Below are 20,446 nucleotides of genomic sequence, written 5' to 3' on the forward strand. Positions count from 1 at the left end.
GTGAGAAATATTGCTCTGATTACTATACAAGAAAAAATTTATTGCTGACATATCAATTTCAAATGGATCCCCTGCCAGATGAAAGCACATGGAACACACCAACACATGTTCTTGAAGAGGTTGTACTTCCATCTTATGGAAAGAGACTACCGGGAAGACCAAAAAATAAAAGACATACACAACTGAGAGAAGATGGATTCAAGAAGGCGAAAATTACATGCAGCAACTGTGGACAACAAGATCACAACAGGAAGACTTGCAAAAATGTTAGGCTTTATGATCAAGAATAAGAATAAGAAATAAAATTTGTTTTACCATGATTTTCTTGGTTAATTCATAATATATTCAAGTTTAATTCAATCTATAGAACACTCTCTCGTCATTTCCTTAGTTATTTGTTTAAATTTTTTTCTTAATTCACTCTTTTAATTCAACTTTAATACATTGTAATACACTTTTAATACAAGTTTATACGGTTGATTTCCTTAGTTCCACAATCTCGTGTTATTCAGTTTAGTGGAATGCTTTCTTAGTTGTGCAATCTCATGTTATTCAGTTTAGTCGAATATTTTCATGTTTATAGTTAGATGTGATATGATATAGTTGAAATGATATTCGATAAAATGCAACTTAGTAATTGTTTAAAATTCCCATTGAATGTTTAGTTGGAACTGCATCTCTTATTTTAACTATTGATTACCTCAATGCTTAGTTTCCTTATTGCTGTTGAATCTCTGTTGAAACACCCAAATACGAATTGGTACAATCTACACCTAATTACGAGATCCGCAAATACCCAAATACGAAAAAAAGAAACATCTTTCGTGCAAGCAAGTACCATTGTATGCCAGCACATATTTGTTCAATAAAAGCTAAGCAATCAGAAAGTGAAGAATAGACCAATATAGTCTTTCATAGCCATACTAACTACAAACTGTTTTTACACCATATAGTTTCACAGTCATACTAACTACTATAACTATATTTCTTTATCTTTCCGGTCTTTCGTCTTCACTTTAAAGGTCACTCGCTTGCTTCCTTCTTGCATATTCCCATAATATAGCTCCAAATCGCTTTCGGAGAATGTCTGCCTTTACTTGTTGATTTAGAATATGTTGGCCATTACTTACAAACTCCGCAAATGCAGCAACGAAAACTCCACAGTCCCTAAAAAATTCAATATAAAATTATTATCAAAATATCTACTTAATACAAAAAAAGAATACATATTTGATAATACTTACAGCGAGTCATCTTGTTGTCTGGGAACACCTTAGTTATGAAATGAAACTCAATTTTCTCGAACTCATCTATCCCACTGTATTTCGATGTTGCCTTTAATTCAGGACGCTTATCATAGAACTTGACCACGCTCAAGTAATATGGTAAAACAATTGAAAGCATCTCAACAATATTTTTAACCTCAAAATTCACCCCATCCCTTGCCGGAAATGAATCATATACCTCCAAAGACCTTTGCGCAATATCAAACACGACAAGAATCCAATGACAACCCTCTTTAATGTTTAGTGGAAAAACAATATAATCCACTTTATCCCACGAAGTACTTGCCAACAAACGACGTCCACATATATACCGGGCAATATCATCAGAATCTTTTACTTTATAGTTCTTCTTATTCTCATGAGCATCACAAAGTTGAAAGAAAGAAGTAGTAATTTTCGTCTTGAGCACACAATCAGTAGTCGTAAATCGAACATTACTGTTGACTTCATATTTTCCTTTCTTTCTTAGATAATAGAAAATGACATCAATATGCTGCAAAAAATTAGAATTGAAATGTAAAAAAGAAATAGTCTCAAGAAACAAACATTCAATTAACCTCAAGAAACTCAGTAGGTGACATTACAACACACAAGATTCACAAAATTCTCACAAGATTCAATTAGTCTCCAAGAAGTTGTTAGTTAGTCAGTGTCAACCACTTATATATAAAATGTTGGGAAAGATAAACACGTGGATAGTAAGACGTTATCTTACACAAGGAGACTACAGTTGGTGTAATGTGTTCTAACCTTTATCCAAGCATTCTGGTCACATATATTTCTCTTAATTACCTAAAGAAGTGTTGAAAAACAAGGACAGGTCGGAACAGTAGGGAATTCATTCAATTTGCTCACTATATAATACAAAATCTGAAACACATCAGCACCTATTCAGTCTAATGTGATTTGGCATAAATTATTGAACTAGCTATCCATCAATATGAGCAGCTAGCACATGATACACTGAATAGCTGGAGTGGGCTACAATGCATGCTACAAGTAAAGCAATAGAAACTTAAGTGTATAAAATGACACAAACAGTAGCAATAATCTACTTCATATGGCAAGAGAGAAATTACAGAATTTTTCAACCCAAGGAAAGGAAAACAAAGGTGCTCACTAGACAAATCATTCAGGAAATTCAACAGCAGAGGTAGTATGACTCCTAGAATGGCAAGCGTTATGAATAACAAATATTGATGTCCAATTAAACTTTATACAACTAACCTCATTATACCATTCTTATCCAGAATGTGCCAATTTGAAAAATCAGTGTCTTTCTGCTACATTACAAATACCTAATTCAAATGCTGGACTGATAACATTAAGAGAATCTGTATAAGGTTTCTTTCCCCTCTCAAAACATAAATACTCGGAAATAAGACAGCAACAAATAAAAAAGAGGTAACTAAGGAAACTAAAGAAGAGTGAATTAAGAAACTTGTATCTATTGTGAATTAGAGGTAACGAGAGAGTTCTATAGATTGAATTAAACTTGTATCTATTATGAATTATGTAAGTTATTCAATAGTAACAAATTAACCAACAAACTTCAAAATGAATTACCTCTTCTTTGTACCCATATAAAGCCACTTAATGAATGAATCGATCAAATCCGATTCATTATCTCCTCCAGTTGCATATGAAAAGGATGTTTTGTCTCAAAAAACTGACGTGTTACACATAAAGTTTCTCCAGATTCGAAATGTTGTGTGTAGGGAGATGTTATTAATTTTCCTAGATTTTACTTTCTGCCATGTTTCTTCGGTCTCACTTTCTTTTTGTTTTGATCAACAGGGGCTCTTTTCTTTAGATAAGATTCTTCAGTCCTATTGATCTGAGAAAGATCTTCATCAAGAAAAATAAAATCATCAAGAGTATGCAAAGGTTTTTGACAATCATATGTTGCATCTGCATACAATAGAAATATTGATTAATTTACAATCAACAGATGCAACACTTATTTATGTTGGCTTTGTTGACTACATTACCATAAGGTTGCGCCCCAACTGTATTCACATCAGCAACCTCTTGGACTGTAAGCAAAGTAAATATTTTAATAATGTTATTAAAATAAAATGAAAGAAGTTTATTTGAAGTGAAGAAAATTAATACCATTTATATCAGCAACAACCTCTGACAAAACTTTTTCAATAGCAATTCCTGCAACATCTTCCTCTGTACATAACAAAAACATTTAAAATAAAAGAGTTGAATTAACATATATGAAATATGTAATATATTTGTATAAAACCCTTCATTACCTATTTTACTTGATACTCTTTCAAAGTTTTCAATGTCAACAAATCTAACTGAAGTTTTAAGCAGTTGAGATTCTTCATTTTGATTTGATCTCATAACATGAGCATCGTGCCCTCTTGATTCATTTACAGATGCATTAACATAGGGAGAGAATGTTGTATATGTAATTAACACATATTATAAGAAAAACATATTAAAAGTATATTATGACTATAACAGAAATGTATTAAAAATATAAAGAAACCTCCATTGAAATCTAATCCACCCGAAAACGTCTCGCCAGCCTGCTTCTTAGATGGTTCCCTGACTTCTCTGATAACAGAGTTGTTACCGCCACTCTTAGCAAACAACAAAGAAATATCCTCTAATAATTGTTTGTTAGAATTCACCACAAATTCTTTGATTTGATTAAATCCTAAATCAATCTTCTCTTCAAGTGCTTCGTTATTTTCATTCACCTAGTAGATATTAAACCATAACACAAAAAATAAAATATAAAAGTTCTGGAAAAAAAGAGCCTAAAGTCAAGTTTGTATATACCTTTACAAGTTCTTTTCTCAATTCAATAACTTCATTAGTCAACATGTCTAGACCATGACTTGATCCTTTAGGCTCCAATTTCAAAATTTCAGCATTATAATCACGAGGTTCAGGAAGCCTGAATTTAGATACTTCATCTTCACTAGCCACTACGTTCTCAAACTGAAAAACCAAATAAACAAAATAAAAATAGATATAGTAACTTGAGTTGAATTAAACAATGCCATAAAATGTATTAACTTTGTACAAATACCTTATTTTTTGTAGGCATGAAGAGACATTTCTCAATATATTTTTGCCATGGACTTTCGGCAATTGTCTTCCAATTCAAGATTCTTGGAATTGAGTCAGCAACCCGAATAGCTATATCTTCATCAACTTTTGAACAACACTTAAATATCCAAATTTGAAGAGCAAGAGGCAAGCCACCCAATCTATAGTATTTATGGGTTGACTTAAGCTCATGTCTCACAGAATCATACAACTTTTTGTAGACATCTAAACCCCACGGATATGAATTGAATTGTCCACTTTCCACAAGGTAAAAATCTCTATTACTAATTTGGTATTCGTTGTCCTCATATGAAAATAAAAAATCATTAATGAAGAAGAGAACAACCAATGAAACAGCTGAGTCATCATCTAGGAATTTTTTAGCTAGAAACAACGCACGTAGATGACTCTTTGCAAAAGTAACCAAAACATGTATTCCTGAATAACTCAAGTTGTTTATCAGATAAAGATAGTTTGATTTGGTCGATGACACTATGATTATTGTAAGATGACCACCTACTCGAAATATACACAATATCCAGATGTTTCCAGAATTTACGATCTTGCATATGTATTAAACATGAATTAAAATTGTGTTACTACATACTAAAGTTGAATTAAAGATGAATTTCACATACTATGTATCAAAGCAAGGTAGTAATCAGTTGAATTAAAGATGAATTACACCGATGACCACTTCTGGTTCCAAAATCCAAACCCAGAACTTATCAACTTCAACACAAGCAGCCTAAACAATGATCTAGTTGTCATACACTTAAAGCTCTATTTTATATCGAAAAACCAACTTCCAAAGCAATTTAAACCTACATTTCCACTTTATCCATTGGAACAAAACATTCGAGTGCGGGAGAAAAGATCAGATAGAACATGAAACAATGTTACTCCAAAATATATGATGTGTCCTCTCATTTACACATTTTTTCCATCTGTTTTCCAAATTAACACGAACAAGTGTTACCAGCTATTTGACAAGCTCCCACTAATTCTAGACAAAACAATGGACAAAGAGGAGATATTTTGCAATTAAGTAAAACATAAATGTCAAATTCAAAGTGACTGCTAGCTTCTTGCTATAGCACTGCTCTTCATTGGAAGAGTATTGAAATAGTCATGTACATAATTCCCACACACCCCGCCTCCTTCAAATATATGATGAAACATTTGCTCATATTGCTTCCTGCCACTTTTTAAGAACAACATTATGAGCCCGATATATAACCTCCTAATATATTCAAGACACTAGGACACTCAATCCCAAACTAGTTAGGGTCAGCACTCAGAATCCTATTTATCCCTCCCCTTTATTTAGGTGACCCTATTAATCAAACAAATGCAAAACCTGCTCTATTCACTTCCTGCCATTTCTTCAGATGACAATCCCTTAAACCTGAGATATAAAGCTACTAATAGATTCAAGACAGCAGGACTCAATCTCAAACTAGCTAACACTGCAACACTATGCATCCTGTTGTGTCGTAATTTAACTATTTCTAGAAAAATCACTTTTTTGAGATGTTCTAAGTATAAAACAATTTGAGAAAAAATACTTAGAAAAGAGTCGCCACTTAATTTTTAAAGAAATTAAGAAAACTTATAATTTTCAAAGATTTAAACAGAAAAAATCATTTGAAAATACCAAAGGGGGTTCGGGGTTCAATTTACACTTCGAGAAGGGTTTAAGCATTCGAAGTGTCCGCTAACGTGCGGTTGACTTGTGACTTGACTAAAATATATTTGACTATTTTCTTTATAAAAAAAAATGATTTAACATAAAAATAATAATAACTTATAATATATTTGATTTAGAAAATAATTAAATAAATGATGCATTTTATTTCGTTTTATTTTTAGAGGAAGGGATCCAAAATGATACATTTGACTCGAAATACAAGTGATTAGAATTTTAATAAAACTAGATTAATTAGAATTTATTTGACTCATTTTCAAAATAAATAATTTAAGCCATTAAAATTAAGCATGAAAATCATTAATTGAAGAATGAAAGCAAAGTTTTGACTAATCCTTTTTTGAGAAAATGACCAAGCAAAGAATATATATATATATATATATATATATTTATTTATTTATTTATTTTTATTTTTATTTTTATTTTTTATTTTTAGCTTACTTGAGGAATAAATACTTTAATTTGACCCTTTAAACCAATTTTAAACGAGTAAAAAGTGATTGAGCGGGAGACATTAAAGAATATGTTGTTATTTTATTTTTTTATTTTTTATTTTTTAGGACAAAAGATTTAACTTAAACTGTATAATTTGGCCAACATATTTAAAATAGATAAAATAAATATAAAAATTATTAAAAGTTAACCAACACAAAGGAAATAACTTATCTTTTGGGGAATCTAATTAAGTTAATTAAAAATTATAAAGTTAGAGTTAAATAACAAACAATAAATAATCACAATTAAATAATTAACGAGTAAGAGAGAAAATGAATTTGGGCCTCCTTTTGGGCCAAATTTGTTGGAATTTTTGGGCTTAACCCAATTCCCGTTTTTGGTATACAGCTGATGTATATCAGTGTATATCAGCGTGTGCATAGGCTCTTTTCATGTATCTCTTGCTTCCGAACACCTATATTTCTCCTCAGCCCTGTATTTTCGCATTTTTGGCCTGTGTTTGCTGTACCGAACTTGTATATCAGTGTATACTTCCGTATATAACATGTATAAAGCCCCCTTTTTTGGGCTTTTTGAGATTTTGCAACCTGACTTCAACCTGTAATTCTGCTTCCAACGGTTTAACTAAGAATGAGGGCCGACTCGGTAAAGAGATTCGAGCCTCTATGGCTTGTTTCGGAAATGCAAAGAGGAAAGAAGGTCCACAAGAGACTCGGGCAAGGTGCCATGCAGCAAAATGGCAAAAGAGATACAATTAGCAAATGAGACATAATTTAATTGAAATAAAAGTCTTTCGATTATTTCAAGACCCCAAAAAAAAAACCAAAAGCAATTCTATTCTTGATTTTTAGTAACAATAAAGCTAAACACATGTCAACACACAAATAAAAGGGCTAATGGGCAGAAAATATAAACCACGAGGCAGAATTACTACATAAGAATCCTAATCAATCCAAATATACATCATCAAAGGCACATTAGACGCGGGTAACATTGAAAACAATGACTCCAACTAAATGAAGACTAAGGCCAAAGAACAAATAAATAAAGGATAGTGGAGCAACAAGATTATGGCTTTAAACTTAACTTAGAAAACATAAAACCAAATGGCTTATCTGAAGCTAAATTTAAATGGATAAAGTTCCATATCACTTGATCATAAGGAAACAAATTTACGCAGATCGCGAGGAATCGAAATAATCATGAAGGATGCACAGAAATATATATATCATGAAGGACACACAAAAATATATATCTTATGAAGGACTATAGTTTGCAATGAAAGAGACTACTATACCAAAGGAAAACTCCATGTCAAAACACATATCATCAAAAGTATGCTAAACGAGGGTAGCAGTTCATCAACTAAAAAATGATTAAGAACGGACATACGATAGCTTTAATACATACTAGAAACAACAACCTCTAATTCCAAGCGATTACAGATAGAAAAAAAAAAAGCAAACCAGTGACTTGACTATATGCTAGACCAAGAAAGAAACAACCTATAACATGCTCCTAAAATAAGGTTAAACTCATTGATTTAGATAAGAATTAGCGAACTGGAACCCTCGTTAAAGATCTAACTCAAACAACTACATTCAAATCCAAAAAGACTTATCTCGGACTTCTATTAAATCGAACAGTCGACTAGTTCATTATCTTCACAGAATGGAGAGGCTTCACCTTCAAAGATTTCTATTAACTAGTTCAAATAATCATGCTACATCTAAACATGCAAAGCATATTAGCTTCCAAAAGTAGAAAGAATACACGAGAAGTATTTGAATGCATATTATAATAACATATATTGAGCAGGGAATATACAGGGAAAAAAAATATTCTAAGTACTGGAGACCAAATGAGCATGAAGAGAACTCATACTAAGCAAATAAAACAAAAAAAAAATCGAGTAAGATTATCGAGCAATATACGAATCAATTTAGATGAGTATAAGGATTCACAATCGAAGAATTGTACACACCAAAACTTAGAGCTTAAATTTAGTCATCTAAAATAACTCTATAAGAGGTCTCAAACTAAGACATTACGAACTCGAAGGACAGAAACATACTACAACGAATACCGTCATGTCAAAAATAGCAAAGGCGAAAAGAGTATGGTAAAGGGAAGAGCGTTACCTTTTCCGGGGCAGCGAGACTAGGACAAACGAGCTGAGGAGGGCAACGATTCTTCCAACGAAACACAACTCCGAGAAACTCGAATGAACGAGACAAAACGATCAAGAACAATTTCAAAGATTTTTTTGTTTTAGATATATTTTTTCCTCTCAATACATAGCTTACTCTTGATCTTTTTTTCCTTTCAAATGAAGAACAAAGGGACTTTATAGGGAGAACAATCGAGTTCGGATTTTGGGGGAAAAAGTCGAAAATTAGGAAAAGGGTCGGGGTACAAATGGAATTCCCAATCGATTTCAAAGTTCAAAATCTCTTCCCAAGGACGGGCAGAAGTTGTTGTTGCCAGGAAATCCAAATTTCCAGCCAAAATCCAAAAGTTGAAATAGACGTTGACGGCTTTGATCGATTCTTTGCTCTTAAGGCACGACGTGGCGCCCGTCCTTGCCAGCAAAAGACGGAAATCGCGGAGCAGGGATAAAATTTCAGGCGGCTGTGGTAGGTGCAAAGTTGTTCGAGCTGCTCTGACAGAGGAGTAAGACCCGTAAAGCTGTACCATTGACGTCGTGAGTTGCTTTCCGTGTATTTGTGGACGTTGAAGCTGCTGGCGTTTGGGAATCATTGTTGCCGTTGGAAGCTGTTGTTGCCGTGAGCTACTGCTGTGAGGTTAACGTTCTGGAATAATGTTGCTGGGTCTCTTTAGAATAGAATTGGGCCGGGTTGGAGAGAAAAAAATGGGCTGGGTCGTCTGGGTTGCTGGAAATTTAACTTGGACTGCTGAAAAAGAAGTAAGCAGGCCCAACATTGGTCTTTTAAGGATTGAAATAAATTAATTAGGTGTATAACCTCAAATAAAATTAGATTGTAGTCAAATCAAAATTTAATCAATGAATTTAGTTAAAACTTGACCAAGACGAATTAATTAGCGAGCTTCTTAATTTCAACGAAATAAAATAATTAACTTAGTTATAAACTAATCGACTAAAAAAAAAAGTTATTTATTATATAGATAAACTAATTAGTAGGATATTTATGTAAAAGTAAAATTTTTATTGACGCGGTTTTCGAATACTTATCAAAATATAATAATTATGTAAAACGTATATATTATTTAGAGATCATAAAATGACTAAACTTACCTAAAAAGTGACTTGAAATATATTTGAATTCTTTATAAAATTAATTATTCCTAATTGTTTGAAATTAATGAAGTTCAAAAATTAATTCCTATTGTGGATGTCCAAAATTGGGTGTCAACACATCCTAACTTGATATCTCACATTCATATTTGAGTGTTTAAAAAAAATTGTATTACTACATACTAAAGTTGAATTAAAGGTGAATTCCACATACTAGATCTCAAAATCAAGGCAATAATCAGTATACAATCATTCCTAAAACAACAACTAACTAGGAAAAATACTATCACATACCGGATATCTACTCTCTGGTAGAATGACATTTTTGGGCAATCGATTTCGTGTTTTTGCATCCTTCACTGGCTTCTTCTTCTCCGGCCCATCTTTATTTTTTAATTTTTTTTATTGAAATTGAGGAGGTAAATCCTCAAAATCGTCATCACAGTCCACGATTTTCTTCGACGTAGATGCTAAATCAACGCATCTTTTTTTCGATTTCTTCACATTGTTCACCTCTTTAACTCGTTTTTTACCTTTGTTCTGCTTCTTGTTCTGCTCCTCCTTGTTCTGCTCACCCTTGTTTTGCTCACCCGATTCTTGTGAGATTCCCAAACTAAAATTGGGACAGTCATTAACTTCATCAGTAGGAGATGAAACTTGACCTCTCATTCGACTCCTTCTATAAACTTTCTGATTCAAAGTACCAACATCACTAAGTATCCGCGGACTTCTTCTAGGCGATTTTCGTGCTCCTCCTTCTTCTTCCATTAGAATTCTGTGCTGAAAGATGGGGAAGAAGGAACAACAAAACCCTAAAATTTTCGGACAGAAGAGTAGAAAGAAAAGAGAGAGAGGATATGAGCAAATGGGCAACACTTTTCTCGCTTTAGTTTAAAAATTACATGAAAAGGAACAAATTTGTTTTAAAATTGTTTTAAGTAACTATTGCTAAAAGTTGACAAAAATGGTAATAAATTAAAATTATACTTAAAAACGGTAATTATTAAATAAAAGACCTTCACTTATGTAATTTTTCCTATATTAAATGTACATACAGATATCCAAAACCCATTTAAATTGTCTAGCTTCTGGATTAACTCTCCATTTTTATCCGTCCTCCATCATTCCTCCGAAAATGTTTTCTTGCACGGCTCACTGATTTGACTCGGACTACTCGGACTCTGCTTAATTATTGAATTCTAAAATGAACTACTTTGTTGTTTTCTTTTATTTGTGTGAGTTAGATAAGCTCGGGGAGACTTAATATAATAGGCGGTTTAAAGCCAAAATTTAAAAAAGAAAGTTACGTATATATATATTATTCTCATAAATTCTAAAAAATATATTGTAATTGACTATAATTTAATAATTATTTTTTCTTTTTTCAATTGATGGCATAACATTTCTTGTAATATTTGTAAGACAAGAATAGACGTATATAGAGTATTGTACATTACATATCAACACAAATGTTTAAATCTTTTTTAATCATTATAATTTTGAAAACTTTTTCAATAAAATCATTTGTTACATGAACTATCAAAATTATTCTAAAAGTATGTAAAAATTAAATTAAGATTTCACTTTATTGAATATGTCAATTAAAGTACCATTTTTTTAGTTATATAATATTTCATAAATTTTTTAATTACAACAATTAATATTATAGTGATTAGAAAACATTTAAAGGCAAGACAATATTTTTTAAAATTTAATTATTTGATAATTTAATTAATTTGAACATGAAATGTTTAAAAAAATATCTCAAAGAATTGAAGATAATCTTACAAAATCAATATTAAAATATGATTGATTCAAATTGAAGTGAATTAAACAAATTAAGAAATAAAAAAGTAACTGTGTATGATTTTTAATTATAACTACGTGAATAATAAAATTACAAAAATATGTGCTTAAAATTAGTAAAGATTAGCAACAAAGTTTTAATTAATAGTAACAATAAAAATACATAATTGTTTTTAAATTCTACTTAGGTAAATTGTTTCTTCCAAATGTTAATACGGTGCTTCTCACTATTTACATCGCCTTCATCATCAGATCTGGTTGTCTCTTTTATGTATGTATCTTCTCCATCTGGTTTTGGTTCTTCGTTTAGTCTCGAATTTGTTTCCTTTTTGTGTATCTTCGGTATTTGAGCGAACTGAATTTGGGGGATTTTGGTTATTTTTTGGGGCCTAAAGCCACTGCTTTAGTGGCTTTAGGGTTGAGCCGCCGGAGTAGAACAGAGTGACTTTTGTGTGGGGAATGAGCTCAGTTGATAATGAGTAGACTCTCATTTAGACCGCGTCCTCTTGACATTCACAAGAAGTTGCCAATTTTGAAATCTATCAAGGATTTTGAGGATGATGATTCCCAGACTAATACACGAAACCTTATCCTTCGTCTCGCTGCTGAAGCTACAGAAAATGAGGTTTTTGAGCTCAATCCTTGTAGTTTTATGCTATATTGCATTGCATGGACTTATCTGTGATTTAAATTTGCATGCATGAATTCTTCATTCAGTTTAACTAGCTCTTTTATGTTTTAATCTCCTTGTTTCAAGTTAACTGTCCTAACTCCTAAGTTAAAATTTTGATAACGTACTTGGTCTTGATCATGATACACATTACTGCTGTGCTGGTGAATTGTGCCTGTACCTAAGCTTATTATGTTGGACAATAATTTATTCTTTAGGTGCCACAAACTTCTAGCAAGAAGTTGGCTCCTGAAATACCTACTCCTGAGTATGTGATTGTGGATACATATGAAAGAGATTATTCCCCCACCTTTGCGCAGCCAACATCATATATACATGCTAGAGGAGGTACGTCAAGTGTACTGTACTGGGGGATGTTAGTATCATCTGAGTAGTAACTTCTGGAACTTTGTTAAAATTTAATGTAGCTCGGGCTGAGATTGGAGAATTTGTGGAGTATGATCTTGACAATGAGGATGAAGATTGGCTTCAAGAGTTCAACAGAGAAAGAAAAGTTCTTGCAGCTGAAAAGTAAAAAAATCTTAAACCATGCTTCTGTATACCTACTGTGTTACATTTATACACGCACCCACATACACAGCTTTCCTTGAGACATTTGCTCTCTGTTTCTTCCTTATGGTTGGTTCAACCTTTATTATTGTTTCCTCATGTCACTGCTAGTTGGATATGTTTGCATTCACACAGAGAGTAATAAAATGTGGTACTTGTGAGAATTAGTTTGAAGAACAGAAGTAAGAGACTCTAAATCTATATAATAGCTGTATTGCATAAGTTCTTATCACACTATGGCACAATGCACCAGAGAGCTTAGTTAACCAAATACTCCAGGTATAAGGAAGAGAGGAAGGTGGACAGAGGCCATTCTGTAGTCATAGCACAACTCCTTTAAGCTATACACTGAGCTAATTAGCCAAACCATAATGTACCTAGGACAATCCATGCTTATACTGAACGAAAACCATCTAGTGAAGGATAAGCTCAAATAATGGTGCTTTCCTGAAGGTCTCTTTGTAAGAAAATCATTTCCATTATTATATCAACTGTGCTAGCGTGCTTGGATGATGCAAACTGACATTACCTCTGAGGTGTCCCAAGCATATCTTGTGCTATCTTAACCTGGAGAAACAGGTCACTTATGACATTGTAACATTGATGGATTTGGTGTTAAAGACTTAAAGGCTAACAAACTTGGGGCTCTTCTTAGACCTTACTTGACCTTCCACTGATATCTGAGTCGGATTTCAGTTTTTTGTCTGTTAGTCCTGTTGTGACATGTTGGTTTCCACATGGAAGACACTATTTCCTTTGTGCTGAAGTTGCAAAAGCTGCGTGACATTACCTTTTATCCTAGAAGCATACAAACTTAGGGGTCGTTTGGTTGGTAAACAAGTTAGACATGGATTATAATGTGGGGATTGAATAATGATGGACTCATTTAGGGGATATGCTTTTATTGGTAGATGTTTGTCTCTTTTAACTAAAATGGGATATTGGGTTATAATAAAATACATATGTTTGGTTTTAAACTAGATAAATTGGGATACACTTTTTTTTCGATTTTAACCTTGAGTTTTCTAAAGGACTTTGGGAGAAGAGTTTTGGAGAAGGGCATCTAAATCATTTTGGTGTTTTATCCTGGTATTGTTATCCCACATTGAGTGTGGTAGAAAAATAATGCCAGAATTGTGGTATAATCCCGGGATTGATAATCCCAGAATCAAAAGTTCAACCAAACGCGAGATAAGATGTTCCCTTTTTTTCCCTGGACTGTTATCCTTATTCATAAACCAGACAACCCCTTAATTTTATTCTAGTATATCCTTCCCACACCGTAAGCTAAGTACTGGACCTGAGTTTTGCTTCTTAGAGCTGCCATGTTTGTTTCTATCCTACTTGCTTGCACTCCTTTCTCCATTTTCCTCAAGCCACTTTTAGTCCCTTTAATTATTTTATGTTTAATCTGTATTTGGCTCCAGGTTTCTGATGCTGAGTGTAATTTGTCTATGCTCTATATATTTCATCCTGCTCTTTTCCTCTCAATATGATGTGCCCTTTTTTCTATAAGGAATACAATATGCTTAATTCAAGACTTGAATTTTGCTTATTGATCATAGGCAACAAAATCACTTTTGTTTCCTGATACAGGTTGGAGACAATTTTGTATAAACTAGAAGTTTTAGATCACAAGGCCCGAGAAAGAGCAGGAGTTATAGCAAATACGCTTGGCTCGCCAGTTCCTGTGCTTCTAAGTTTTGATGCTGCTGTTGAGGTAAAAGCTAGCTCTTCTTGTTAGTCTGCTGATTTTGCAAGTTTGACTTTGTCTTTCGTGTTGCATTGTTATTTAAAGAATCCACTTTGCAATTTTTGATATTGTTTGCTCTAATAAGAACTCCATATGCTGTAGTTGTAACTTATATGTGGACCTACTGGAGAATTCAGGTTCATTATTGCAAGACTGTTGCAAGCAACTTAAAAACTAAAAAATCTTCCATCATTATACGAAAACTAGAGCCATTTCCTGCGCTTTGCAATCCTTTTTGCTTTTGCGTTATCTAGCCTCTATTCACGAAAACCTAGCCTCTATTCACTGAAAATGCTCAAATTCTGCTATTATAAGATATATGGATTCTTTATGTTTGTTGCTGACATTGGAAATTGTGTTCGTTTCTTCAATTTGAACAGCATAACCTGTACATGATCTTTGTACATCTTTCTTCTTTTTGGATATCCCTATTCTTAGCTGTTTTGATTTTTTTACTTTCTGAGATTTTTTGCATCTCTGAATGTAGTGAAGTTTAGTTTTCCTACTTATTCATCATTTGTTTCCCTTTTTATGGTTTTAAATTCAGGCCTTGCAATCTCTATCCATTAAGTATGGAGTATTCCAGTCTATTTATAATTACTGGAAGGATAAGGTATGTATTTCTCACCACTTTCGGTTGTATAATTTGGTTAACACACATGTTCATCAAAAGAAAAATATGACAAACACACTGTTAATGGGGTTCCATGTCGAGACATTCAACAAGTTATGTTGGAAGTTTCTTGTTTGTTTGCGTCCACCAAAATCTGTAAATTTGCTTTCACACTACTGATATATTCACAAAGCTTATATTCTACTTAATAAGCCTGTTAGCCTGTTATTCTCTTACTCATTACCTTTCTTGTAAGGTTTGAGGTCATCTCTTAATATTAGCGGCTTCCATCTATAGGTGCTAAAGCTTAAATGTATTTTCTTCTTCAATCTCAAAAAAAAAATATTCAATCTCAAAAAATGTATTTTCTTCTTTTTTTGTAACCAGTGGGTGGGATTCTGCAACTATTTAATTTGACATTTGTTAGCAGATGTGACTTCTGATATGGAACTTGTTGAAGGTCGTGGAATTGCTGATTTTTATAGAAGACTACGTTGCTGGATTTGTCATCATTAAGAATCTGACCTTTTCATTTACATCTTGAGACCTCGTTCTTTTGCCCTGTATTCTGAATAAGTTTGTATGTTTTTAAATTGGAAAATAGTTTGAGGATGGGTTATGAGCAACCCATCATGTGTGTTCCATAGGTTTGTATAGATGTGTTTTTTTCCAGAGATGATGAGATTAATTGTAAATCAATTTGAGAATGTGTTAAAAGCATCCCATTGCATGTCAACAAAATGTTTATGCGGAGTAAACAATGAAAACTTATCCTCCAACTTGTATGTTATAGATTTTAATTGGAAATTTGGGATCACATTGATTGTTCTTTATGTATAATATTCAACATGAAAGCTCCGAATGCTTGATTACTAGAGCCTTTGGTGTTTGCTTCTTATCAGAATTAATAGAGTCGATTTAGATGTGGTCCTTAAAGATGAATCCTCATGCAACCTTCTGTTTCTTTTTTATTAGCGGGAGCGGTTGCAGAAGCCTTCTCTTCGGCGTTTGCAGGTCAGTTTGACTTTCCTAATTTGTAAATTCAGTTGAGTGATTTGAATTAGTATTCTAACACTATTAGTTATTTGATTTCTTCAACATGCCCTCTCACATACGATCCTTATTCTTTTTTCTTGGGCCAAGCACATGAAAATTCTTTCTGATATTGGATGGTGGTGAGACTTGAATCTGGGCTCTGCTACTATATTGAAATGCGTGACTATCTCATCTAAAAGCTTTAGATGAGATAGTCAGACAGTTCAACATTGTATCGAGCCAGGCCCGCCCAATTCTTGTTTCACCGATGTTGGGCCCCCATATTATCTTGTCCACTCTCCAGTTGGCAGGCCTGGGTGTGCGGGTGGCCTACATTCGTGTGTAGGAGGCAATTTATCTCCTTATATAGTCTTTGGGCAATCCTTATCTCTTGAGCTAGCTTTTTAGGTTGAATTAGGCCCAATTTCCATTTTTTTATCAGTTACTATTACATAGTTGTTGATTTAATCTTATTTCCTTAGTTAACCTCATCAATTGGTTATGTGTGGAAGATTGTAGAGTGAACTAGTCTTGTCTGCTTCGTTATTCTGTTTTCTGAAACACTTTAGGATCTGCAGCCCTGTTTGAGTGGTACTTCCAGCAATAATTCTTAAATTCTGCCTTGGCACTTGGGTGATCAATGATTACTATGTTTTCTCCATACCTAATGAAAAATTGTGCAAATCGTGTCATTATTATAGCATAATGAAGATGTGATGTTCTTTTAGTTTTATATGACTCTATTTGTTGCTGTTGATTATCTACTGACTACTGGTCATTGCTGTCATTTTGAAGCCGCCTCCACCAGTTAACGACACAAATCCGTATAATGTATTTAGGCCAAGGGAGAAGGCCCACAGACTTCATACCAGAAGGGTATTCCATTCTATGACTGTCCCAATCTTCTTGTGTAAAATTTCTGGTTGACAATTAAATTCTCATGGGATTTTGTTTGTGTTAATGGAGAATTTGTGGCTTCCTCTTTTCTTTGACAGATGCAAAGGAGGGAAAACAATGCACAGTCCTTTGAAAAGCTTCGCCAGGTGAACCCAAGGACGAATTTAGCTCTTATTTCTTGATCTATTCTCTAAAATGAAATACCCATCTACCTATGATTGTCTATCTTGACAGTTCCCTGTGTATTGGCCAAGGTGATTCTTTCATGTCATATCTTGCTTATCATCATCCCAGTCCAGTTGCACCCAGAATCATGAGCTTCTTTTCCACCAGTTGTGTATACTATCCATCATTTCCTTTCATTCGGATCTAACAGCTCTTCATTAGGTTCGGCATGAATTGCTGAAACAATGCCAAATTATTGCAAATGTTGCTCTTCAATTTCTATTTTCCCATTAATGGATCTAGACATCCTTTTTAAGATGATGGTAACTATTCAATCACGTATTGCCTTCTTGCCAACTGCGAGTTGTCACATCATTTCTTAATTGAAGATTGTATTGTATCAGTCTCTCTTGTTCGCTTAATGAACTTCTTGTATGTAGAAATATGCTGATGTGGTGGTAGTTTAATACCTAACAATAATGATCTCAGAAACTAATAGCCGTTCCCTACATGATTTTTCTGTGGCACATAGCCTCTATACTTGGCGAGCGTGATAGACTGCATTAGTAAAAGCTTCTCTGGCTATAGATGAGTTGATGCTACATATGATTTGGTCTTTTGCTCTTAGGAAATTTACTTATATCATTTCACATTTTCCAGGTTAGGCGCAACCTTGACCAAGCAAAGATCATTCTTGAGGCTCTCATCAAGGTTTGTATTTCTTAATAGTTACTAATATATATATATATATATATATATATATATATTGGTGCATTGGGTAAATTGTGGGTATGAATGGGATACTTGGACTTCACGAACAAGGTTCAGACCCATACCAATTGATTCCTTATGATCTGCACAGTCGACAGTCATTTCCCCTGATCTTATTGTGTGCAGAGAGAGGAGAAGAAGCGAGAGGTTATTGATAGTGAGATTAGCCTCCAGAGACTTCAAATGAAACACAAGGTATGTGAGGATGGGTACTATCTAGTCTATCTTCTTCGTTTTTTCACCATTTTTACCATATGATACTTACCAGCAGTAATGGGAGTATCATTTGATAATATTCTATTCTCTCTTATTCTGTCTCGACTGGAAATAGATTGAGTATCTGCTTTCTATTTTATTGTGATTGCATTTAAGATTGACAAATTGAGGTTTTACTAGAATCTTACATGCAGCTCTGGAGCAATTTCTAATTGCTGTGCTGAAAAGAAATTCAGCTGCCAACTAAAAGTTGGTTTACGAAATAGAGTGATAGTAGTTTTTTTCTTAAAAAAATAAATGGAAAAACTAGTAGGTTGGAGAGGAAATAGCTCTTTACTGCAATAGATCACTTAAATGTGGGTGCAGATTTTCCTTATCAATGTCCTGCTTAGTCATATTACGATATCATTAGGCCTTTTCCAAGTACCAAATGTAACTGTTTATTCTCCTCAGGGTCAGGGCTTTGTGCTTTAGGGTTATTCATTTTGAATGTTACATGAATTAATAAATCTACTTTTCTTGGATTCCAGAATGAAACTGAGCTTTTTGAGGATACCTTTACTCTGCCTGAATTTCCTTCCTTCCCAAGTAAGGTTGGTTCAAGTGAGGACGAATTTGTCGACTCTGATGATCCTTCTACTAGCCGTCGGCATAGAGCACAAAACATAACCTTCCCGGACCCGAAGCTGGTGACTGCTTCTCCTAGAATCATGAGGCGAGATTTCAAGCGAAGACTTGTGCCCCATGGATGGCTCTATAAATTGGTGCTTACCTACTCCCTAAAGATGCTTCCCTATACTGTCTCACTTTATCACACATTTTTTCAAATGTTGTGTTCAAATTACTTTGCATGTTAGTTGAAAGCTACTTGAACTTAATCCATTTGTCAATAATAAACTGAAGATGAGACTGAATAAATTGGGTTATATAGGATCCAAATGAGCCAACTCTGCTGTTCACGAAACCTCTGGATCCGGCCAAATTGTCAGCTGCAGGCATTATACCTCCAGGTTCTCCAACACCAAATGGCCTACCTGCTCACACATTTAGCTTTCGTGGAAGGATGGGGCGAGGTGGCCGTATCGTGTTTGACAGATGGAATCCACTTAGCCATACACTCATTGAGTGCGGTGATACTTTATATGTTCCACCAAAGGCTCGACATTCTGCACTTCAATGATATGATCAGCACTTCATGAGCTTGTTGCTCAATCCCCTTGAAAATTGTATATGTTGTATGATATTTGCATGGTGCTATAGATGGAAGGGGAAATTTTTAACCAGTGATAATCGAAGAACGAAGTCCAGGAGATGCACGGACAGATTTGATAAATTTGTTGAAGGCAAATGTCATAGAATGAAAGCTTAGAGCATCGTTTTGCCGTAATGGTTTGCCTTTTGGTTTTGTTTTTGGGCAAGTGCAGGGTGTACCATTTTCATTGTTTCTTGCATAGTTAAGAAATGAAAGCATCCCTCTGCCCAAATGTACAATATTTCCAAGTTAGGACAAGGGAAGAAAAAAGAGGAAAAAGTATTTTCCTCCCTGTATTTGTAGAATGTTATTTAATAGATCAGGTCTTATTTTAAGTACACGTCCACGTAGATAATGTATGTATGTGTTTGTTGTAAATGAAGGATGAAGTTAACCAGGTTTAGCCATTCATTGTTAATTAGGCCAGTTTATTTTCTTATCTTGCTATTTTCCAAGTTTACTTTATCATGGGATGACGAACTTTTCATCTTTTTCGAATAATTATAAGTTACAGACATGTTCTATTTTATTTCTGGATGGGAATTCTTTTCACTCTTCTTTCATGGTACAATTTTGTAGTTACGGTTCTCCATTCTTAGTAAGCTTCAACTTTCCCGGGGAAAGCTTTTTTCACGGAAACACTGCATGTTCCTCCTTGATGCCATTAGAGTGTGTATATATATATATATATATATATATATACTCTAATGGCAACAAGTATCAACCAATAAAAGCGTGTTAGTAGTTAAAAACAAAGAAGTATGAAAGTAAGGGATAGTCACTTGTAAATAGTTTACAATACGGAGGCACGAAAATAAAGCGTAGCCGGTTGTAAATAGTTTCCAGTTACGAGTGTTTTTCCCCCCAAAAATTTAAGAAGTGATTGCTCCTTCATT

At 33.7% G+C, this 20,446-nt stretch overlaps 3 protein-coding genes and 1 pseudogene across 3 annotated transcripts in view; 3 read left to right on the forward strand and 1 right to left on the reverse strand.

The window, feature by feature from the left end:
• The window catches only part of LOC125822634 (proteasome subunit alpha type-4), an 82,009-nt gene that overhangs the window by 32,791 nt on the left and 28,772 nt on the right, over window positions 1-20,446 (forward strand). The gene's annotated exons all lie outside the window — the stretch shown is intronic.
• On the reverse strand, window positions 990-4,720 carry LOC125822627 (uncharacterized; annotated as a pseudogene).
• Window positions 7,347-20,446, forward strand: part of LOC125822626 (UDP-glycosyltransferase 43-like) — a 36,857-nt gene continuing 23,757 nt past the window's right edge. The window contains exon 1 of the mRNA XM_049502048.1: window positions 7,347-7,359. The gene's annotated coding sequence lies outside the window, so the exon portion shown is untranslated. The remainder of the gene's footprint in view (window positions 7,360-20,446) is intronic.
• Window positions 11,803-19,970, forward strand: LOC125822630 (enhancer of polycomb-like protein 1). The gene is made up of 12 exons (XM_049502051.1): window positions 11,803-12,233; window positions 12,497-12,626; window positions 12,707-12,809; window positions 14,445-14,568; window positions 15,149-15,214; window positions 16,190-16,228; window positions 17,045-17,125; window positions 17,245-17,292; window positions 17,972-18,022; window positions 18,209-18,277; window positions 18,829-19,062; window positions 19,230-19,970. The coding sequence occupies exons 1-12, from the start codon at window positions 12,084-12,086 to the stop codon at window positions 19,476-19,478; spliced, it is 1,344 nt and encodes a 447-aa protein (XP_049358008.1). The 5' UTR covers window positions 11,803-12,083; the 3' UTR covers window positions 19,479-19,970.

Source organism: Solanum verrucosum, unplaced genomic scaffold, assembly GCF_900185275.1.
Source record: "Solanum verrucosum unplaced genomic scaffold, falcon-dt-bn FXZP01000103.1, whole genome shotgun sequence".
NCBI lineage: Eukaryota > Viridiplantae > Streptophyta > Magnoliopsida > Solanales > Solanaceae > Solanum > Solanum verrucosum.